A 24,451-nucleotide genomic window follows, 5' to 3' on the forward strand; every position below is an offset into this window, starting at 1 on the left:
TGAAGTTTGATATTTAATAAGATTATCTGTATACGGAAAAATGAATTTAAAAAAGTGAATAATGGTTATATTTACTATATGATAATTATTTTCACACGTAGAAAGTAGTTATAGTGTAATTAGCGTTGTTGACACTCGATGTAATCACCTCATACTTGTTTTCCCCTTTACATCCTGAAGTAGATAATTGATTACTACGAAACCTATAATTATGGGTTATCGTTATGTTAAAATAGACCTTTCACTTTCCACTTGTAGCTATAGTAATTGCACATAGAAATTTCATAATGAAACATCGTTATATGAAAAAATTTCAATAGACCTTTTTATCAAGAAACGAACGAGTAATAAAAAGATTGTTGAAAAGAAGATTAATAACTTGTAACCTGTGAACATTTAAATATGGTGGAAGAAATCGCGTCGGCGGTACAGTGTTGCCAGTACGGAAGCACTCGATGACGCTATGCCAGGTTTGCTCCCTCCAAAACCGCGCGTGCATTGGCAGCATTGTTTTTTGGTAGTTTACAAATAAAATGGCCGATATATGAGGCTATTTTGTATGGACAATAAAATATGCAATTCTGTAAAATTAATGACCATCGGCCGCTTGTGTATGTATGTCAAAGTATAGGTTCAGTGCCGCGAAATACGAGAAAAGAAGGTGAAGTGTAAGTGAGCGTGTGGGAGTGCCGTGAGAGGAAGGTGGAGGTTGTCTTTCAAGACCCGTGGACGCCGCGGGCCCGAACACCGAAACGAAGAATAACTTACGAACTCAAATATATTGAAAAATCAACCGACCACTATATCTTTTTCATTGGCGCGCGGTGGCGCGGTGACAACAATACGAGAACGGCTCTAGATTTACGGAACCTGGTTTACAGCGCACAGGCCCCCTCTGCCGCCTGCTCCAATTCTTCAGGCACTCTCGCCTCACCTAAACACTGTGTGTTCCTAAGTCTGACAAAGCAACACTTGGGAACACACCAAGCATCTGTTATACTTTATGTGACAGATGACAAACACATGGTGTTTATCACCTTCCATATTTTATTTTATGAATCTTGATTATTCATAAGCTGTCTATTAATATCAAGGGGTCAAATATTATAGTAACTTAGAGCTGCTTCAAGCAGATATGATTGTCAATTTTGAAACCCACAGCTGAGATACTGGAGTGTGACGGGTACGTTTATTTAGAACCTTTCAAAATATTTCCCACCGACCAGTTTGTTGTAGTGGAAAGAAATGGTGCAGACAATACGTTGACAGAGACGGAGGGGCCCACGAGCAGTGCGTCCAGCCAGCCCACCCCCTCCGTTACTCCTCTGTCAAACATGTGCACCACCCCTGGCAACGTAGGCACAGGATTTGGGTATGCTTGGTCCTTTGGTGGACCTGGAGCAGAAACCCGAGAAAATGCACAGGGTGAACTTACTACAAATATTAGTTATGCTGTGAATAATAATCAGGACCAAGGATCCAGTCAGAAAATACAGGTTGACATTAAACCAGCTAAAGTTGCCAATAGTACACATCGTAGACCCATGTTCACTATGAATGAAACTTGTCAACAGACTCCGACAACGCATCATACAGCTGGAGCTCATAATCAAACGCACGGCACGCATGTTCGTACTAAGAAACATCATGATGTATTTTCATTAACATGCGACAAGGGAGGTTGCAATTGTGATGCTGCTCATGCAACACCCCCACCATCTCTTTTTTCAAATACTTTAGTTTTTACTACATCTGATAAACACGCTATGAGTAAACATTTCATGACACCTCTTGGACCACTACAGCTCACAGCAGAAGAGTGCAATGAAATTTTAATGAAAAGAGCAGCAGCTGCTTCAAACCAAGCCAATGTAAACAATGTGGCAACGAGCCAGACAGATAGTACAGCTCACTTTGGGCATGTTTTAACACATGTGAACACTACACAAATCGAAACAAAGGTCAAGCAACAACAAGATATGGGAAGTCAGGTCAGAGTACCAAAAGAAAGACCGTATTCTTGTTCAGAATGCGGGAAGTCATTTCTTCTAAAACATCACCTAACAACACATGCAAGGGTACATACGGGAGAACGACCTCACGTTTGCGTTCATTGTGGTAAAAGTTTTGCACACAAACACTGTCTTCATACTCACCTTCTCCTTCACAGTGCGGACCGACCATACCAATGCAGAGAATGTAAAAAGTCTTTTACACTAAAACACCACCTTGTAACGCACACACGAGTACATACAAGAGATCGTCCATTTGTTTGTCAAGAGTGTGGAAGATCATTTCCTTTAAAACGTCATTTAGTGACACATAGTAAATTCCACTCAGGGGAAAGACCTTTTGTTTGCGAAGAATGTGGAGAATCATTTTCTCAAAAGGATCACCTAACAATGCATTCGCGCTTCCATGGCAGTTTACATCCATTTGTTTGTCACGACTGCGGAGCAACCTTCCAGAGAAAGTTTGAGTTAGTGAATCATGGTCGTTTGCATGGCAGAGTTCCACACTCGTGTACTGTTTGTGGGAAAGAATTTCTCCAAAAGAGAACACTACTAGCACACATGCGCTTACATACAGGAGAAACTCCATTTGCTTGTACTGTTTGTGGAGAAGCATTTCCTCGAAAAACAGACCTGGTAACCCATTCGAAGATACATAACAATAATACGAACACAGACGAAAAATCTCTTATGTGCAGGTAAACAATAATTTTAATAACATATAGTTTAAATGTGTATGTCTGCCTATATTAAAATCTTCTACATATGTTAAATTTAATGTTTTAGGGAATGTGGATTGGACTTCTCAAACCGGGAAGCTCTTACCCTGCACTTAAGGTTACATTCTGGTGATCGTACTCTTGTAACAGATCTCTGTGGGTTAGCAGCTGCTTTCCAACAAACCCCTGGACACTTCCTTACACCCAACACTTCTGGAACTCATCAGGTATTATCAACATTAGCGTAATATACGAAATGCGTATACAATCAAAGGGTTTACAGATGAATGGACCCATCGGAAATCCCGGTGTCAGCCATATGCATGGTGCAACGCAAACATCACCACCTGTAGGAACAGGTCCGAAACCAAAACCACACGTATGCCCCGATTGCGGTCGTGGTTTCGCGCAGAAACATGGCTTATCTCAACATCAAAGACGTCATACGGATGGTAGCTGCCATATAAGATCACACGTGTGCGATAAATGTGGAAAAGCGTTTTATCAGAAGAATCATTTGTTATTACATCAACGCCAACACATGGATCCCCCGCCCAGCATACTTCGACAACAACAGAGACAAGCTGCACAAGCTGCTGCTCAACAAGCACAACAACAACAACAACAGCAGCAGCAGCAGCAACAACAACAGCAGCAGCAGCAACAGGTACAGCAGCAACAAGTGCAACAACAAGTGCAACAACAACAAGTGCAGCAACAGCAAGTGCAACAAGTGCAACAGCAGCAGCAGCAGCAACCTCAACAGCAACAAACAACGTGCACTGTAGATACAAAAACAATACAGCTTCAAGCAATACAACAAGTGCAACAACAAGTTCAACAACAGGTACAACAGCAGGTACAGCAACAGCAACAACAACAACAAGCGTGCTCTGTGGACACTAAAGCAATACAGTTAAATGTCACTATGTGAGACGATATAGAAAGTGGGGATTGGTCGATCCCTGGAACAATAGCACTCCCAAATGCGCACCCTGCTGCCACCCTCTGCACGCACTTCTCTTGTACTAACATTACACGTTAGATATATTTATTATCTCTAGAATCGAATACGAAATAACCAATTTTATTACAAGAGTATATATACAAAGTATACATATTATATTCTAAATATGTAAGGCTTGTAACAAGAAAATAAAAATAACCATATATTAGTGTTTTACATATACTTTATATATCATTTACTCTAGATATGTAAAATGATACTAAACAAATTAGTTGCCTTAATGAGAAGAAGAATTTTAATGAATATATTAACTATTGTTTGGTGAACTTTTTTTCATTTACTTTTAATTAGTAGGACATCACTTTATAAGGAAATACATATTGAATAAACAAACGTAAAAAAATAAGTTTTTTATGTACTACTGCTTTGTTGTTATCCTTCATGCTGCGCTTGTATGGTGAAAGTCGAGAGAAATGTTGATCGTGTGAATGATCAGTAAAAAGTAAATATGTAGAATGTATCAAGAAAGAGGGAGAGGGTGGCAGACATAGCGCATTTATGGAGCATTTAAAATTGTAGGTCTGCCCGAAAAAAAGAGAGATGAATGGTGTCTTTAAACGTATTTTTTACGTTATAGCAATTCGCGAAATTTGTTTAACAAATTCTAGAGAATTAAGCGCGCAAGAGCATTACGAAAATTTATATTCCATTAAATGGACAGTTATTAACTTTATTGATTCGAAGGATTCGAATAAAGTTCGAATCGTTAAAATCGTTTTGTTTTTATATGATTGATAGCGTTTTCATTTCTTGAACTTCCGTACTTTCTTATGTTCTCGACTTCGACTTTTTTACTTTATAATACTAAGATATGTGTGAAAGCCATTCACATATTCTTACAAAAAAACATCCAACATAGTAAACTTTTGTAATAGTTTTGTCAGAGATATGTAATAGCTAATAGAATTGCGCAAAGAAATGAAAGAAGTAATAAAGGTAGCTTTCCTACATAGTTTTAACATACATATATATTTTTTCCAGACAGATAACAAACATGCAATGCGTTTTTTCGTGATTTTACACGAAAGTGAAACACGACCTAAATTAGAATCACATTTTTAAATGGAAGAAAAAAAGGAGAAAAATTGTTAAACGATGATATATTGTAAAACGAGCTTTAATGTGCCTTTTTTCAAGCTCGCGATTAAAGTACCTTTCCTTCTTCTGCATTCCTGTTTCTATTCGCATACGATACAGATTATTTTGTGAAAGTAAACGTTTCGCCCACGCGCACGAAAATATATGGGCTACACGAAACAATCAGTATTCATATTTTTTTCAAACTATGAAAATACGAGCATGTAGTACATCTATGCGATTAAAATTTTCATTCGTTTCATTTGTGCAATATATAAGTTTATTCAAGTTACTTACAGTCACACACGAATCAAACGCTTCGAATGCAGCGGTACTTCACTTGTTTACTCATTTAAACATCCTGAAATCTCCCGCGTTTCATTTGGTAATGTAATAAAAAATAGAAGATAGGTAACACGCATTTGTTCATAAGCGATATCTGGCGGTGATGTCCGGAGATAGACGAACGCAAATAGCGCATGCGCATAGGTCATCGTATATCGTCCCGCCTGCGGACGAACCGAAATAAATCGAACGACGCCGAGCCGATCAGCAGTACGGTGCTCGCTGGATGCGACTGTTTCGCGTTAGTGATGATCAAAACGAGTTGTCGTCGTCGTTGTTTGTGGCATTTCGCGAAGACGAAGAAGCCGTGATCCGTGATCAAAAGCTCGAGACGGAGAAGAGGCCGAGGACACACATCGTCGCTCGTTGCCGCGGCCACGGATGCATATGGAGGTGCGTAAACCCTTGTTTCGATGCACCCTCTTCGTCTATGCACACGTTTTTTCTTTGCTTTGAAAACATTACAGACACTTCCTTTAACACCACTGCTATTTTCCCATGTGATCTCCTCTGTCCCGTGAAACATGATTTAGTACACGAATGTATCCTGGACAATTGAAAGTGCAATAGATGCATTTATCACAGGAATTGTTATTTACGATATCTGCGTCGAATCGAAGGATCGTTATTCGTCGAGAACTTTCAATTTTGTACATTACTTCGAGTTAATATTTTTCTACAAATAATATTATGTTTGAAACGCGATTCGAGGAAACGTCCATGCTGTTTTCATTCGGTCAACCTCTGCTTGGAACGACGCAATACTATTTTTTCTTCTTTAAGTTTGTTTATTTGATGTGCAATCATTCAGGTGATTAGAATAGTATCATCTTGGGTTGTGCAAACGTATATGAATTTTGCACGACAGTGAACTCTCCCTTGGAAATAGGCCGCAGATTAAAAGTACGTGCGCATACGGCATTGGACTTTGTGTACGCTCTCAGCTGACGGGGGCCTGTCAGCTGCCTTCCACGAGAAGATCAGGGCCGTCATTTTGTGTGGCGTTTCCATACGATTTTTCCTGTTACTTCGTATACCTGAAATTTTACAATCGTCTCATCCCATTTCGTTTCTACGTTGATGGTGCACTTTAGTTACAATTTTTCTTCGCTTAGTAACAGTGTATAATCTGCCATATCGAATAGCTCTGTCGTCACGTCCGCACGTGTGCGTAGGACAAGAATCTATTATTCCATTGTTAATTGATCATTGTATACTTAGTTTACACTCATCTAACATCTCATTACATTTCCATCAGCCTTTCGTGTGTCTACCTCGTTTCTTTTTCGTATATATTTTTATTCGTCGACTTTTTTTATTCAAATTTTTTAAATTACTTCTCACTTACACACAATGTCAACGACATCGTAATACTCCGCGTCAGTGGTGATAATTTCGTTGATACTTAACCGGCAATCTCACCAAGATAATGCGCGCCGTCTTGTTTTGTACACATTCACAGCTGATTCAACCGCCGCGTCTTAAAAACGTTCAAACTGTTATCTTTTAGTACGCGGGTAGCCTTTTGCGACATTTCTTTTCTCTGCTGTATGTGAACGCGTACGTACAGAATGGCTTCGATCGCTCTGAAAAAACCGTACATACATAATATCCAGCATAGTACCTGTGGTAAAGGCTAACAATAAGTGGTAGAGGGAATTGACGTAACGCTTTGCTTCTTCCCTCTGTGTGTTTCCACCCGAGACCACCAAACTTCGATCGATTTTTCTATCGTAAATATTTGGCCAAGTTTACATCAACATTTACGTATCGTCGATTTGTTAAAAGAGTGACATCTAAAAAATTGTCAATTCTGAAGTATCTACAAAAATTAATCTTTTATTTTATTTAATTAATATTTTATTTCTATCTTCTATAAAAACGATACTACTTATTAATATCGAATTATTTAACGAAAGCAATGTTACAATGCAAAAATTGTATCAACTCCTTATTTAGTAGTATTTTATTAAAGATCCTCAAAACCCAAAGCCATATATTATCCCAGCAATAAAAGAAAAGAAATTCTTTTTTATTACTAGATAATGGAATTATTAATAATTTTCAAGTTTAAAACGATCTCTTGGAAAATGGACTTTTCCTAGTTGTATCTTTTAGTAAATGGATGGTACAAGTTGATCCTTACTATAAAAATCATACCGTTAACAGAAATTCTCTAAAAGGAAATAGTATATATATCTACTTTCCTTGTACTTGTACCGATTGAGTACAATTTGACTACGGGTTTCTCGAGTCGATCGAGCGCCTTTCGAATTTAATAGCCCGAGAATCGTTTGGTGTGTGGACGATGTCCATATACACAAAGTGCATATTAAGGTGCAATTCGCTTTGAAAGCGACATCCGCGTGATGCGTTCGTCCACAGGACGCTTTACATGGAAAATTAAATATGCGCGACGAGTTACGAAGGACGATGACCCGAATTAACTAAACTCGAAGCTGCTGCTGTGCGCCGCGCTTGTTCCTCTCCCGGTGTTTATTTAAGCTGCAGTGGTGTAGCCTCGCTTGATTCCTGTCTAGCCAGGCAACAGCGACCAAACCAAGCTGCTATACAGTCACTTTGATTCGCGCAACGAAAGTTCTTCGCTCGTTCCTTCGTAACCATGCTATTGGCCATACCAATATACACCTACCATATGTACAGTACTCTGCAAAAGTATTCTTTGACTATTTAACAAATATAAATCTTTTGTTTTCTTTCATGAATGAATGATAATATACTTTTACGATACACTTTAATTCTATTCTTATTTATAAAGAAGCATTTACCCAAAAATTTCCTAGAAGTAATTCCCTAGAAAGTTGTTAGTTAATTTTATGTAATTAATTTTATGTATGAGCGTTTTCTGCCTCCTCAATAACGAAAGTTCTTTTAGAACGCAGTCAAATAAGTTTTCGGTAAATTCATTTCATATTATTTATTATCTTGTGTTTGGTGTTAAGATATTTACACTATTGTGCAGTGCATGCGTACCAATTTTGCTTTTTTACGAGGAAGTGTTTCCGTGATATTAATACAAGGACTACCAGATTGCTCGGAATTCGCAATTCTTTATAGAAATTTTATAATGTACAACGGTGCATCTATAATTTGTAGTTTTATATTATATATTTTTTTTTATAAATTCTTCATCTTGATTTTCTTGATACAAATCCTGTAGTTCTAGTCTTAAATTTTGACGTCCACCGAACAAAGCAAAATATACACGTTGAGTAACATGATACCGATATTTTACGTATTCGTGTATCATGTATAAAAGAAGTTCCACGGAATACATACTCTCGAGTAAAAACACTACCTGTAATGATCGTTTCTCTAATCGTTATACACAGTTATTTAAATTTTCTAAAAGTGGGAATTCCAGTATAATTATGACTAATTAGTGGCTTGTTGTTATTATCTTTCCGTAACGCGTTACGCTCCGATATAGCCAATTTTTCAAGTCTTTTTTAATTCTGTTATAGTCGTTGAATATTTCAAGCAAGCAAACGCATCGAATTTTCTGTTTCCATGAACGCGTCCTCCATGGACCTGTTGGACGACGCTTTTGTGTACGTTTACAGCTGATTGGGCTGTCAGCTGGGCTGCGCGCGATAGAACCATCTAGCAGGCTGGCCAACGCATGTTCCAGAACGCTCCGAGGGGGTCTTGTTTTTCTCTTGCTTTTTTTCTTCCTCTGTCATTTCCCAGCAGAGGCTCTGTTCGCTGGCGACCACGCCAGTCAGGGCAATGCCTCTTACAATCTTTAAACTTATTCCTGCTGAGTCGCTAGCGGTTGGGATAAGGTGAAGGGTTATATTCGACGCGTTTGCGTTATACATGTACGCAAGCGTAAACCCTCGCCTATACTGGATGGGTATAAGTTTTGCCAGCCAAACTTTTTGAGTAAGTTTTATAGAAATAAATAAGAAAAATAAAATGCTGTATAAACAGTGATCTTTTATAGTTGTATTAAGAATATGGCGTATGAGAGGAAGACTTGCATAGAGAATTTCGTAAGAAAAATTATATTAAGTAAGTTGATACAAAAAATTCATTGAAATGAAATAGAGTTTACAAGTAAACTTTACTATTCTTATTGTTACGTATAATAGTTACCTGAAGTTTTTTATCGCTATCTTCCTATCTTTCTTATAACTTTTTAATAATTAACAATAAATTGTCGAACGACTGTTATTTATGTAACATTCCTTTCTCATCTATATTTATCAAATATACCGAAAAGGTATAACCGAAAACAATTGTGACACTTTTATAGGGATCTATAAATAGCGTCCAATTTCGTTTCTCTTTTTATACGCTATTTTTACGTGTATTCGGTAATATAACGGACGTATTTTTACACAATGGTAATTTATTACGATTTGCTGCTAAATATGCGTGTTAGAATTACTATACTGCTAAATGTTTAGCGATGATTGTACTTAATTATAATCGCTCTCGTACGTGAAAGAAAATCTTGCAACATCGGGAAACGTTACGAACGACCTTTAATTCTAGGAATGTATTTCTAGTTAGTCATAATAGCTGGTAAAACGTGACAAATTACATGAAGATTCCCATTCATAATTCGTACAGTTATACTACACAAGTAAACTTCCGTTAGAAACGTTCTTTATTACCGAACTATAAACTAACGCACATATTATTTTCTTCGCACGCACTTGATTAAACTCGGCTCTCATGGTAGTGGGGCTCGGCGGGCTTGCGATCAAAAACCTCGCTATCATTTATCACTCTACCGCTGCGCTGGTTCGTTGTACGTGCGTGACCTACGCAACTTGACTTCGCTTTTTTTTTTTTTTCAAATCGTTCTCTCATTTTTTTTGCATTGTAACGATTGTACAACAGAAGATTGCGAGTTTACGTAATTAAAAAAAAAAAAACCAAACTGGAGACTTAGGATATAGCAATTCTAACGCATATTTAAAAAAACATTATTTCTTTTTTTCAAAGCGACCAGACGAACGGATTAGATCACGATACTGGATTTTTTCTACTGATTCCAACGATCCCATGCGATGCTTCGTTACAGATTGGATTATATTCTTTATCTGGAACATATATTCCGGATTGTATTTGAAGTCCTTGCCACGCGCCATTGGTCTGCTTGTCCGGTGGCCATTGCTTGGAATAATAGGGACATGGATAAATATGAAGTCCATTCACTGTTCCATGCATATAATTGAAACGTTTCAAACGTTCGCTACGATAGACATCGAAAACAATGGCATGATTATGATTATGACATACCTGGAACATGTCATCTTTACACGAAATTTAAGTTCGCGGCTATTCCAAGTATCGATAAAAAGATAGCCGCATATCTCCCCTTGTTTATTCTTTTTATTATTTCCTAATGTATTTACGAGGTAAATAAGAAGGAGAGAAAGACGTAGTGTTTTCGTCGCTCTCACGTAGTGCATCACCGTTTTTGTTTGATTTTACTCGTAGTTGACGAGCCAATAGTCGAAGCCGTACATACTATACGTAAATATAAGCACGGATATGTATATGTTTACTCGAGTCTGGAATACATACAGATATATATGTAGATACAAGGAAGGAGGAGTTTAGGGAGAACAAGGATGAAAGAAAACGCTGACCACCAATAACGAGCCCTAATAGGAAAGAGGCTATTCGCTTTGTGCTCATCGATTTGATAATGTAGTACTTGTCTTTCGTAATACGTTTTAGAAAGCTAACCAAAATCCTGGAACTTAAGGTTTAGATTTCCCATTATCATGGTTATCTTGGTTCGTCGAACGTTGTCAGTACGCGCGGATCACTAATTATGTTCAACGAGTCGTCGCGATGAAATGTAAATCTGCACGGCAAAAAAGCCAGCTGGGTTATTGAATCGTCGTTCAACGATTTACTCGGAAGTATGATTCATTCGTACTCGTGCATACGCTTGTCCAACGCACCGCCACATGTACGCTACGCAATTCGTGCGTTTTCCTTTTGTGTTATTTACCATGAATCAGTAGCCGTACTTAGTTAGGTTTATATATTCACGTTCACGTGTTTGTTCTCCCCACCATTTTTGTTTTCATAGAACAAAACTCCGGCATTTAGGATATTAATGACTCACTTTTATGGTTGTCTGGCCTAGGATTACGTGCATTCCTGGTATAGAGCCTACCTCGCTAACTACTCATATTTAGTCCTGATTTATGACCAATTAGTCGTTAAATTTTCATAAATCTTAACGTAACGATATTAAAAGAGCGAAATTTTCTTAACAAAATTTTTGATTTCAAACTTAAAAGATTTCGCTAGTAGCTTCAACGCGATTGGAAAAAAATATTCGCAGCAACGCATTCACTCTTATCGCGGTCCGTTTCTTCCTTCGCGTGGTGTGCATGGCACCGTTATATTGTATATAATTACTCGTTGTTCTTGCATGCAATCTTGCTCGTGGTTCAACAATCTTGGCGCTTTTAGACGTCCGCGCGAATTATTTATAAAACGATCGTGCACCTTGCTCAACGAAAGAGTTATCTGTATGCTAAGCGAGAACACGCCGTTGCTCGTCGTTCAGTCCCGCCACGCCGCGGCGTGTAATGTAAAACTTGTTGCGAAGAAAACGCGCGCAACGCGACGTCTTTAGAGTCATTGTTCTCTCTCTTTCTCTCTCTCTCTCTCTCTTTCTTTCCCTTACTCGTGGGGGAAATACACGGATGTATGAATATACGCACTAGGCGATTACGTGTGAGCTTGTTCCTCCCGTTGCGGATGTCTGCTTGAAATTTTTCGGTTGCTGCGTGCACGAAATATCTTCGAATATTTTGGTTCCTAGTCGCGATCTTACGTTTACCATAACATATGGATCGATAGCGTTCTCTTGGTAAGTAACGTGTTCAGGAACAAAGAAGCAAATCCGCGGTTACTTTTCGCAGAAATAACTGGCCGAATGATATCTGGATTGCATTACCTTTCTCACTTTATATCGGACCGCAACGTGTCTACCGTCGATTATTTTAGCTTAGCATCGAAATAGAATTTAATAGAATTTGTTTCTTTCTCAGGTTTCCGATATGAAGTTCAAAGATGTTTTGTGAATTGGGCTAATGGAAATGGTCAAAGTATCGAGAAATTCATGAAATCAGATTTTCTTTTTTATGGAAATGTTTATTGCTTACGATGCACTGTCGGATTCTTATCCCTATTCGAGAGGTCTGCGTGATTTATTAAAGCCATATCTTCCTGTGCATTCAATGGAAGACAAGGGAGAAGAGATATCGTCGTTGCACGACGACTAAAGGGAACGTAAGTCGACGATGTTTCTTACGAACTAATCTGCATAAAGGCGTCGTGTTGGAATAAAATTGAAGTACTCGCGAAAAATAACGATAAAATGGTATTCTTCCTACTTTATATTTACATATACGTTTCTTATTAAATCGTACCATACGAAATTCTATCGGGGCTCATTGTTTACATCGTATTATCAGCGAGAGATATTTTGATCGTCGCGTAAAACGTGTTAAATCCTTGCCGACGAGATAAAGAGGGAAACAACGCAACGTTACTCGTTTCTTTATCACTAATGTTTGTGTTTATGGTGCACTTGGTATTCCAAGTGCGTACATTCGCTATTTACACTTAGCCAGAGATCAGCAGCTTTTTCGAACCCACGTACCTCGCTCTTGTAACATTGCGAATCTTCGTAGAAAATGTATAATACGCAATCCCCTTGTTTTTACTTCTCATATGCTTTTTATTTTTTGACGTTCGTTTCTATACAATATATCGTTAGTCGCGCATAGTATTTATTCGTATCCAAACGTTGATCTTTTTACGCTCACGTACGTTACGTGTCGTCTATCTTCAGTTTTTATAGCGAGATACGAACTGTGAAATTCGAATGCGGAGACTATACATACGTGTAAACGTCGTAAATATTCGATTTTGCTGTTACGTTTCTTTCTTTCCGTGTCCTTATTCTGAATTAAGTGTACATCCATTGACATCGAACCTTCTCGTTGAAATTTTCCGACCTTTTATCAACCGAGGAATTGAACCCTGGCCAATATTCGAGCGTGTTAATTTTTCTAAATGCACGACATTATCGCAATACGAATGTTTGCTTAATTCTACGTGTACATTTGTGCCGTGTACCTTCTGCTGAATAAGTTCGTCGATAATAAATATATTTTTTCAGATAGGAAGTAGCACCTCGAACTTCTATTTCTTTTTATCAATGCAGAAGAGAAGCCTGTTTTTCAGGAAAAGGTCAGTTTGTAAAGATCGGGAGACTTTACTACGTTGTATTCTAGTGTAAACAGATTGTGCAAAACGTAAACATTATCGTGTGTAAGCTACTTGGCAAATGTTTGTAAAAACTGTGATCCTTCGCTGTTTCTCTTTTTATTTTTTTTTTCTGTGGGTCTGTTATCATGAAAGACGTTGATCTACGTCGTCTCTGCATGTAATCCAAGTTAAGGCCGTATCACCGTGTACCGCCTTGCATGTGATATGCAATAGAAAACATTTTGTCAATACACGCGATGACGCGCGGAGTCGTGACTGTATTGCATGACCCGCGATGCGTGTTCCGTCGATCGTGGGTCAAACACGTGATTGCCTTCTCGCGAACGCCACTGTTCACGATCATTTAACCCTTTTCCGTATAGGGTTAGTCGTTGAAAAGAGTTATCGATTATCGCGCGTGCCATATCGAACTACAACATAGCGCGTCTTCCATCCTTCTTTTACATCATGGAGATTATCGATATCTCGTTTATCGCTGTAGTCGATCACGATCGTATCCTCAGTTTTGTGTGTGTGTGTGTGTGTGTGTGTGTGTGTGTGTGTGTGTGTGTGTGTGTGTGTGTGTGTGTGTGTGTGTGTGTGTGCGTACGTCAATAAAGTTGTGAACTCGAAATGAAATCCGACAGGAACGAAATGAAATTATTACGAAATGAAATTGTACGACTACATACACGTACATATGTAATTGACCGGCACTATAGTCATCATGTAGAATTTGAAGTTTTACCTTGAGAATTAAGAATAACTAATATTTTTATCGAAATATACGATCGTCTGTATTCTTAGAGAAGTATCGTCTATGTGCTTGAAATATGTTTTCAACGCTTCTGTAGCCACTCGTCATTTTAAACGACAACTTATAAATGGCGCCACTTAAACGATGGACAACATTCTATGAATACAAACAGAATACATGAAATATACATGAAATATGCAAAGAATATACATACGTATCTAGACATGTATGTGATTCGTTCATGCAACACTTTCTTTTGCATGTGAATTATCGGTCGCGTGTAGATTCTCGATTATGTCACGGGAATGCTTTATCGATGCAGTCGGTAGTTTTTGTCGGAAGAATGCTCGTTTCTTGGTTTTACGCCGTATCAAATATAAGAGCCTGATAATTTTCAACCTATGCGATTAATGGCTCACTAAATGGCATCGCGATACGTGTGCAACACATTTGCATGGATTACCCTTGTCTACGTTATAACGTAACGATTGTTTTATACATATTTGGAATCGATACGATAATTCTACTGCAAATTAGTCGGCGTGAAAATGCTCGAACAGTAAAAAACAAATGAGGAATTGTAGTCAATTCGCATGGAACTCGTACGTTCGACCTCTAGTGGAAATTAGAGCGTATTTACTAGCACTTTTTAAGCTGCTTATATCAACTTTATTATACTAACCTTACCTGTTATATCGAGTTAGTGAAAGGTTAAGGGGAAGCCTATTATGTTATATTGTGTACTAGCTCTTAGTCTATGGTGTAGCCATCTAGAACTTGATAGAAGTATCAAAATTTCCAAATAAATACGTACATTCGGTTCACCGAAGAGTTTAGATGGCTGGCCGAGCATGAAATCGATTAAAATTGATTTCTGGTTAGACGCCTACGGTACACGAACGCAAGGTTCGCCGAGGTCCTTGAAACAGGTGCTACGCGACTCCTCGCGAACTTCGATAGTTTCAGCTTAATCTACTCGATAGCGATTTCGCTGTAACAGCATCCCGAATAATCGCGCGCTCGTCACGTGTTTGTATTGGGTTACCACATGATGCGTGTGGTATGTGTTGGCTCCGTTGAATGAAGTTTAGTCGAAGATGGCCGCAACTCCTTATTCAATGGAGTCGAGAACAATAATACGTGGACGTGGAGGATCGTACCTCGACATCGGGACCAAATTAGAATCGGCAAGAATTTTTGTACCGTTGGCCGTCAGCCATATATCCATGTGCTTTTATTACGACGGTCGTCACATTTCTACTAGATTGAAACAATTTTGTGCGTCGTCGTACGCGTATGTGTGCGCGAACGATCATTAACATAAGTGTTATTTAACGACGCTTCATGAATCTTTACGATCGTTTCAATTTACGATTCTGATAGAGTAGTCCATTCGGTGCCATTTGGGATGCTGGTCAATATGAATCGAACATCTACGCGAACAGTGGCAAAACGATCGGTTCGGTTTAGTTCGGTTGTCGGTTTCAATTGGGAAGAATAAATGAACATCGCGTCGTTTTCAACGTTCATGGTCGATGTTAACTCCTTGCTCTATGACTTTTTTAGTACATGGTTATTTGAGCGAACATTCAGTTATTTAGTTAGTCGCTGATGCAATATCATATTGTACATAATATTTATTTAGTCATAAGAAATTAAAATTAGAGTCCAAATTAGATTTCTTTACGAATGTAATTTTCCTTCGTCGGAACGAGATTGTAATCACAAATTTCCATCGATATTATTCGATATTATAAGGCAAATGATTAATTATTTCTATTCTAGACACGTGTACATCTGAATAAAAATGATTGAATAATTTTCTAGCGAAAACACCTTCTTCTTTATTTGAAATGCGTGCACGATCGCTCTGTCGGTCGAGAAGTTTAATGTTATCGATAGAGTTACCGGTTAAGTTAAAAATGGATAAGTTGGCCGTGCAAACGTGAAATTATCGATGGGAAGAATGCAAGCCTTAACGAAATTTTCCTCTAACCTGATTATCTTTCGCGCCGATTAAATTTCCCGCGGGAAGATTCTGCGATAATGTCGTTGAAAGGTTTTCTTTCATTCTATCTCCGTTATTTATATCGAATCGAAAATCTGCGAAAGTCACTCGACGAACTTTTGATCGAGAAATTAACGATCTAGCTCATTGCAATTGTTATCATTTCACGTTACGAGAATGTTTCTTATATGATATTAACGTAGAGATCATCCGAAAAAAAACTTCACGCCTGATTGGAAAAACCCGATAAGATATACAATATTTATATCGATTGCATTTACCGCTGACTGTTAACCTTTGCAAAAGCTTAATCGGTATTTAATCTAATCATCTGTTTAGATCTTTATTGCGTTTATCCTGACACAATATTGTTTACCATTTTACAAATTGCCTCTTTATTGACCCTGAATTCTCGAAAGAAACGACATTTCTCAATAATTCCATGTATGTATATCAAGTTATAAGTCGTTTTTTTGCCTCTCGTGATCTTCTAAGCGTATTAGATTCATGTAAGACACATTTACATAAAAACATGTTCATAAATATGCACGTTTGTAACTAATACTTGAAACGGCATATAAATTTAAAATTAAAGTAGAAATCAAAGGATACATAAGGTACGACGTAAAATTTCTGTTTTATCGATTCACCTTTTGAAACATCAAAGCATATGCGTCGTTCAATTCCCGATAAACGTTCGGTGTATCGCATAAATGGTTATTTCGTTTTATCTAATGTCTACGGATGTCCTGAAATTCTGGTGTCGATATCTATCTTTAGTATCAGAAGAATCCAATCGTTTATCTTATCATCCTACCGAATATCGTAAGGTTTCTGTCGCTCGATGAAAACACGACCGAAACCTAAACGTCCAAATGGTTTTCTATGCTCCTTCGATTTTATAAAATTCCTTCCTTTGCTTTTAGTATTGGAACAAGGTGAACGGAAACATGACCATTTTTAAAAATAAGTTTCATTGTCTGTAAACATCGTGAGTTACTGTTATGACTCACTCACGCGCTCTGAAACGTGTGTGCGACTGTTTGCAACTTCGCAACTAGAAGTTGTTCGCTGCGCAACTCAGTTTTCGAGAGTGAACTGTACGCTTTAGGGTTACGCAGTTTGCACCGCACGACATCTGTTCCACGTGTTTCCCTATTGCACGCTTCGTCTGTAGTAAGTACATAACACGCATCATATATCAACAGCAGGTGAAGAAAAAGGAAAAAGCGTCTATCGCGGGTAGAAACGGGCTTTCACTGGATTCTTCGTGTCTTATTCATTGGCGAGGTGGGCTCGCACGGCGCACGCCGTCTGCACCGGCATGGCACGGGGAAAAAAAGGATGACAAGAAAATCGGAAATTCCGAGGATGCGCCGGCGACGGGTAGCAATGACCTTGGGCCGTGTATTGACTCGGTGTTCCATCTCTTTGTTCCCAACAATTCGTCGGGAAACTTCTTTCTTGCTGTACGGCCTCTCTGCGGATTCATAGTCCGCGGCCATCGAACCGCGCCACCATTCTATACAGTTGTTCTTTATCGTCAGTGTATTCAAGGATGCTCGAGGAGATGCCTAAGAAATTTTTTAATCTAACCTTAGAAGCGTCTTTTATTATATCGTACATTATATTTAAAGGGTTCTATTCCTGTTTTTATTCAAGAGTTCCTGCGCTGTTTTGCACGATTCAGTTAATATTGTCAGCAAAACATTACAAGCTACAAGTTATCATATATTAATCATTGTCCTCGTAATTTGTTAGTCTATAGAGTCTATAAATATAATTATAATTTTTATAATTCATATTCTTAGTATTTGAAATAATTATGGACTACTGCGTCGTTCCATTAGATAACTTTATGCATTTAGATATGAAACTACGTTTCAAGCTTAACCCTAGCAGATAATCGTTCGCAAATGCGAATTCGTATCTTTAAATGTAACACACGCGAACCGATAACGGTTTTACGTATTTGTGAATGAAAGTATGGTATGCTTTTATTCTGTCAGACCGATCGGTGCCTTGTCGACATTCAAAATAAAATATGAATCGAATTATTGTATCGATTTACTTTTCGGCAGATTAAAATCGTCTTGAAGCGTCATTCTCTTTCAAGTTGTTCCATTTCAAATATGCTAATTTCAATTAGTAAAGAAACTACGTGCCACGAGTTTAAACATACAGAAAGTAAAATTAGTTTCAAGAAATTGAACAGAGCTATAATTTGTTTTAATTACGTCGCATTCTTTTCCTTTTTTTATGGTCTTTAGAGTGACTCTCACGCGTCAGAAATAATACAGCAGGAAGTGTGTCCGGCGATTGTGTCACACAGGCTGTTAATTCCGCGCGCTGCCATAAGCCTGAAAAGTGAAGTACATAGTACCGTTATCGCAAGGCCACGACGAATCATTGTTTCGATTGATTCAAGCTGAGAAAGAAAGAGAACGAGGAGGACGGAAAGAAAGAGAAAGAGAGGGAACGTAGGCGAAGAAAAGGACGTGACGAAGAAGGATTGAAGAAGGAAAAAAGAGGAAGGAGAGGAGGATACGGGTTAAAGCCGCAGAAAGCGTCTGGCTCTCTAATCCAAATAAGAGGTTACCGTTCTTTCATTCTTATAAAGCAGGAACACCTCGCTAGGTCTAACAAAACAAAAGCTCTCTTATTTTTATTCGTACGTACGCCACTATATATGTGTGTGTGTGTGTGTGTGTCTTTTTCAATACAATATGGAAACGAGATTATCATAATTATGATGCACTTCTCATTCATATTAATGAACGATGTTACATTTTATTTCGAGGCCTTGAACTGAATTACAGCGTTGTTGATATTCTTAGTTTTTTCTCTCTCCATCTTTCGCGTTATTAATTTTGGGCAATGGGCGCTGGAGAAAACGAAGATCGTCCCGCTTCGAGATTTTTCTTTTCAAGAAGGCTTCGACGATGTATCTATAGATAGATAGAAATCGTTTTCTTTCGAGATTGCCTGAAGCACAATTTACATTGACGTTTCAAACCAAATGCTACGCTTTTGTTTCAGTATCTTTAGCAGATAAATATGAAAGAAACTTGACGATTCTGACGATGAGTACAGCGGCCTTCAGACAGCTCAAGGTCACAGTAAGGTACAACAGGATGCAGTTGCATTTAAGAACTACAAGCATATGGCAACCCCTGAGTGCCTCTGCTGCGGGATGCATCGTTCGTTAAACATCCTTGACTTGGAATTTGGAAATGATTTTCTCAAAATTACCTTTCTATCCAGAATCACTGTATTTTCTCCAAACATTTTACAAACCTCGTTCAACCGCCTACCTAAAAGGATCTTTTTTTAAATTTCTATTAAACCAAAGATTCTGGTTAAAGTCGTACAAATGCTATTCATAAAATCCTTTCCCTTTCGACATTTTAAAGTTTTCTCTCTCCAAATGATTCTCATATTAAGATCGTGTGATCTCAAAAAGAAAGAAAAAACATTGTACAGAAACAGGTTGGAAGCGTGAACGTTTAACAAGAAGAGAGACTGGCCCGTGCTTCCTCGATCCTTATAAAGAAGTCTTTCTTTAGGTGCATCATAATAAAGACCTTGTCTCCTTTCTTTGTTTGAACACACGCCAGCACGTGGCGTAGCCGGTCGCTCGATATGGAGCGTACATCAATGCTATTGCGCTTCAAAATGTTCAAGCAGTTTCGCTGTTCCGCCGCTGTGCGCGCGTATGCATTTCTTATTTTCATATATGCGGTGCACCATATGTTATCTATACTTTTTCTGCTTTTCTCTTTATCTTACTGACGCGATGCGGCAACCGTATTGAGATTCTTCCTCCCTCCTTTGCTTCTTCTTCTTCTCAGCTGTTGGTTTTCCATAGTACACTCAAATAGTAAGCCACAGCGCGCGGTTTAACGTGCTTGGAGCCAGAGCACGCACGTTATTTAACAGGCCGTTATAAATAACTCGGAACTGATAGTTGTGGAATAAATATACATGATAGCGAGTAAATAGTGTGTGGAGCGTACAACGTAACGAGAACGCGGATTCTGAAGAAAACGCTTAGAAGCCAATGTTTGTTTTATTTTTAATGGCCAAACGAATGTAATTTTAGTCCATTTCGCACGTGACTGCCTTTGTTTACTCAACTCGAGTATATAGCTATATTTTACCTTAAGATATTACGGCTATTAGAGAGCTTTCATTTTTCTTCCTTTTTCTCTTTTTATTTTCACTCTTCCAGAAGAAAGCGGTATCCCTTTTCATGTATTTTAACTTTTACAGATATTAGCTTCGTTTTATCTTTAATAAAATCTCGATGATCCTATTCAAATAGATGTCATCTGTTCGTGGTAGAGATTAATGATATCGGATTGAACGCATTGCGTTAGTTAGATCACGCGGCTATCCCTGAACAATGGCATACAACGCGTGTCGTCATCGTAGATGTTATAAGCGCGTAATTTTAAGTTGCACAACACACAGTCGATCTTATAACTCTCCGTAATAAGAATTGCTATGATTAGAGATACAAAGAGAAGAGCGGCGAGTATATATTGACTACTAATAATGATGTTTATTGACAGGTGTCCCCGAACCGGCGCTGTCTGAACCAGCTCAACAGCTGATCGGAGTACGAAGCGGCGGTGAACGGGGCCACTATTGCACCACCACCCCGCGATTGGAAAAAATTTGATATATTAATCGGTCACTGGTTAACGGCCAGACATTTTCACGAACGAAAAAAGAGGAAGGACGAGACGAAGGTCGAGAAAAAGAATTGAGGCGTCTGGACACTTGATAAGAAAAAGAAGGAGACAAATTAACGACGAAGACGACGACGACGACGACGACGACGACGACGAAGAAGAAGAAGAAGAAGACAAGGGCGAAGATTTCTTTGCTTGTTTGGATACGCCATCATGGTCAAAACTTTTCAAGCATACCTGCCCTCGTGTCACCGCACTTATTCGTGCATTCACTGCCGTGCTCACCTCGCCAACCACGACGAACTCATCTCTAAGGTGAGCCGTGCTAGATCAGGTAACGAACAGACTTCTCGCATTCATTTCCGAGCTCTGCACACATCGATGTATACCTGTGTTGTGCGTGTTTATGCGTCTATATATCCTCTACATATGTGTGCAACTATGCGCAGTCTACTATACAGGCTTTTTCCTTTTGATTGCAGTCCTTCCAGGGCAGTCAAGGTCGTGCCTATCTCTTTAATTCCGTGTAAGTATGCTAATGTCTTCAGAGAGGCGAGATCAAATCGCGATGGAAAGTAGGACGCGTTATTTTACCCGTGAAACTTCTCGTGCTTTCTGTATATTCTGCCCGTCTCTCTTCTTCTATTCCCGTTGGTCTGTCCCGATACGATAGGCTATTTATGTAAATGATAAAGAATAATGATCGGTCTTCTTGTTGTTTTAGGGTGAATGTAGGCTGTGGTCCTGCGGAAGAGCGAGTTCTGTTAACTGGCCTTCATGCTGTCGCTGATATTTACTGTGAATGTTGTAAGACCACCCTTGGGTGGAAATACGTAAGTTCCCTCTGGAATTTCTAAGAAGACAGCTACGTGTATGCACGTAGATCGATCCGGGTATTTACTAACGACGCTTGGAAATTTTGTAGGAGCATGCGTTCGAGTCGAGTCAAAAGTATAAAGAGGGCAAGTTTATAATCGAGCTTGCTCACATGATCAAGGAGAATGGATGGGAATAGATCGAGTCGAGGGTCACCCGCTGCAAGAGAAACAGGATACTCCCGATAAAAACATATACGAGGCCCATCAAAACTTTTCCTGATATAAGAATAATGCCTACAATGTTGTTCTAACTGCAATGTGCGGCCCCCTCCCCTCTGTCAAACCACCAACGAAAGTCTGTGATTTCATTTGTGATTTGTAATCTTAGTAACTTTTTATGTTTCGGACAATTCGACGCTATTTTTCGTTCTTTCCGATCGATTCATCATACAAGCGATGACACCGGCGATCCGCGGCGTCGCGGATCGATCAAACAAGGAAGTATTGTAAAGAGAGAAAGAAAAAAAAAATTATTTTTCAACAAACCGTAATAAAAGAAGAAAATGAAATAGACGGGAAACAAAAAAGAAAGAAAAAACAAATGAATATAGAATATAAGGAACAAAAAACAGATGATAATGACGTTAGTAAGCTATGGTAAATATGATGACGAAGGTGCCATGGTGGAAATAAAGATGGAGAATCGCTCTGTTCGAACAATGGGGTGCCCTCCTAATTTTAATTCATTATCTTTCTAGACATTTTGCCGTGAATGTCGCAATGATAAATGTTAAAAATTAACGCGCGGGGCACCCCGATTAAAGATCAAGTTTTTTAATCCGTTATTGCACCGGAGCAGCGCAAGTGCCACAGACTTTGCTGGACTGACTGCCTGCCCGCCGCGTCTATCATTGGAATTTCACTGCCGATATTCCTAATATTAATTAAGATGGCTGTGCCGCATCGTAGGCGACGCAGCTGGTAGTTTTTAGAATAGCTTACAAGTATAGCATATTAAAGCCTACGTTATAATATTATAGGACCTCATGGATATAGAAAATAAGGATACCGTAAGAGTAATCACGGGTGTGAAACGGAAGTCGAAAGGAAGAAAGACGGAGTGAATGTCTTACGTGTGCGTGCGTGCGCGCGCACGCGTTTGTGCGTGACAGAAACAGAGAGAAAGAAGGAAGAAAAAAGGTTTGATTAATCGTGTCGTGTGTATATGTTTGATTTTATGTTCACCATGCCTGCCAAACTGTCTGTTAATCTGCCAGTCGCCATTACTGTTAGTGGAAAAAAAAAGAAAGAAATACCGTATTCTAACATGTTCACGTTTTCGTCGGCTCTGCAAGGTGTGGTATGACTGAACTTTTTTGTTGTGAATAAAACAAATCATTGATCTGCGCCTTCCTATGCACGCACTATGAGATATATAATATTAAAGCAAGAAAAACGAGAAAAAAAGTTAAAAAACGGAACAAATTAATTGCTCATTACTTTTAATATCGATCTCATTTGTAAATATTTAATAGAGTTCAACGACATCGCAGATTCACTATTTTACAAAAGATCGGAATTCCGATATCCGATCCCTCTCTCGAAGCCCAAATGTACGATTGATTTTCATTGGTCATTAAACGAAAAAATTTTACCATAATACTGATTTGTCATTTTCACGCTAAACCAATACATAATGACATAGCGACATTTTAATACAATTAATTTTCTTTTGGTAGGATATCGTATCTTTGAGACTGCTTGTGTAAGTGAAATGATGTAAAACTAATTTTTAGGCGACTTCTGATGTTACCTTCGTTATCTTCTTTAAATCTTAAAACGATTAAAATTGATATCATTTATTTTAGATATAGAGGTCCTAACATTTATGAAACATTGATATTTGGATTTGAAACGATAAAAAGAAGTATTTACTGTCCTTTGCGTTCTATATCCAAACGAAGGTAGCAAAATGTGCAGGCGTGAAAAACGTTTAATTCCTATTTTAATAAAAAAATACATATATAAAGCAAAAGTATAATTGTGACATAAGTGTACAAACAAACAAAAGATTGGTCGGTTCTTGTGCTACGTTTCTCTTAGAAAAGCGCAAATTGAATAAGGAGTATAAAAACTAGGTGGGGTCATTATTCAGATATTTAAGAAAACACGAGTCATATGCGTTCGTCGTTTTGAATGCATACATACGAAAGTGCAGTGTACTTGTGTGTATTTAGAAACGTGATGAATGAATGTGCCGGCCTAATTCCTCATGCTGTCTCTTGAAAAGTACTTTTTATATTACTGTGCCGATGTCCCTTTATCCGCACTCACTATTCCAGTGATCTTGTTAAATTGTCCCCACCAACACTAATTCCGTAGTTCTCAGCCTCCACCACCATCCACCATTTCCACCATTACACAATTTTGCTTTGTAAAACATGTTCATAATAAAAAAAGAAATACAAGGTATTTAATCGAAATCGACTTATTTTATTTCATACGTGATGCTCTATTAATTGTACATATGAAATATAATAGTTTCATTATTTATATTGACTAATATAGACATTTGACAACTTATTTTAATGTAAGACCTTCCTTGTTCATGTGAAGTTTATAATTTTTTGAAAATAAAGAAATTTAAATTATTTCTGCTGTATATAAAATTAAAATCACGTTCCAGTTTTAATTACTTGTACATCCAAATGTAT

The 24,451-nt window shown here is 38.3% G+C and overlaps 2 protein-coding genes and 2 long non-coding RNA genes across 5 annotated transcripts; 2 read left to right on the forward strand and 2 right to left on the reverse strand.

Annotated features, from left to right (window-relative positions):
- The first annotated feature begins 441 nt into the window (after nt 1-441).
- On the forward strand, nt 442-4,717 carry LOC126921664 (zinc finger protein 530-like). 2 transcript variants are annotated; one of them, XM_050733383.1, is made up of 3 exons: nt 442-2,710; nt 2,799-2,958; nt 3,006-4,717. In XM_050733383.1, the coding sequence occupies exons 1-3, from the start codon at nt 1,335-1,337 to the stop codon at nt 3,663-3,665; spliced, it is 2,196 nt and encodes a 731-aa protein (XP_050589340.1). In that variant the 5' UTR covers nt 442-1,334; the 3' UTR covers nt 3,666-4,717. The 2 variants fall into 2 exon arrangements, with proteins under 2 accessions (XP_050589340.1, XP_050589341.1); XM_050733384.1 differs by having other exon boundaries at nt 460-2,710; nt 3,015-4,717.
- A 640-nt stretch (nt 4,718-5,357) lies between these two features.
- LOC126921682 (protein yippee-like 1) lies at nt 5,358-24,220 on the forward strand. The gene is made up of 5 exons (XM_050733441.1): nt 5,358-5,573; nt 20,797-21,234; nt 21,402-21,445; nt 21,644-21,752; nt 21,845-24,220. The coding sequence occupies exons 2-5, from the start codon at nt 21,133-21,135 to the stop codon at nt 21,932-21,934; spliced, it is 345 nt and encodes a 114-aa protein (XP_050589398.1). The 5' UTR covers nt 5,358-5,573; nt 20,797-21,132; the 3' UTR covers nt 21,935-24,220.
- LOC126921699 (uncharacterized) lies at nt 8,879-14,394 on the reverse strand. The gene is made up of 2 exons (XR_007712523.1): nt 14,206-14,394; nt 8,879-10,729 (listed from the first exon to the last, which is right to left on the reverse strand). It is a non-coding gene; the product is annotated as an uncharacterized LOC126921699 (long non-coding RNA).
- LOC126921687 (uncharacterized) lies at nt 16,630-20,417 on the reverse strand. Its single transcript, XR_007712511.1, has 2 exons — nt 20,012-20,417; nt 16,630-19,536 (listed from the first exon to the last, which is right to left on the reverse strand). It is a non-coding gene; the product is annotated as an uncharacterized LOC126921687 (long non-coding RNA).
- Nucleotides 24,221-24,451: the final 231 nt, after the last annotated feature.

Source organism: Bombus affinis, chromosome 11, assembly GCF_024516045.1.
Source record: "Bombus affinis isolate iyBomAffi1 chromosome 11, iyBomAffi1.2, whole genome shotgun sequence".
Taxonomy (NCBI): domain Eukaryota; kingdom Metazoa; phylum Arthropoda; class Insecta; order Hymenoptera; family Apidae; genus Bombus; species Bombus affinis.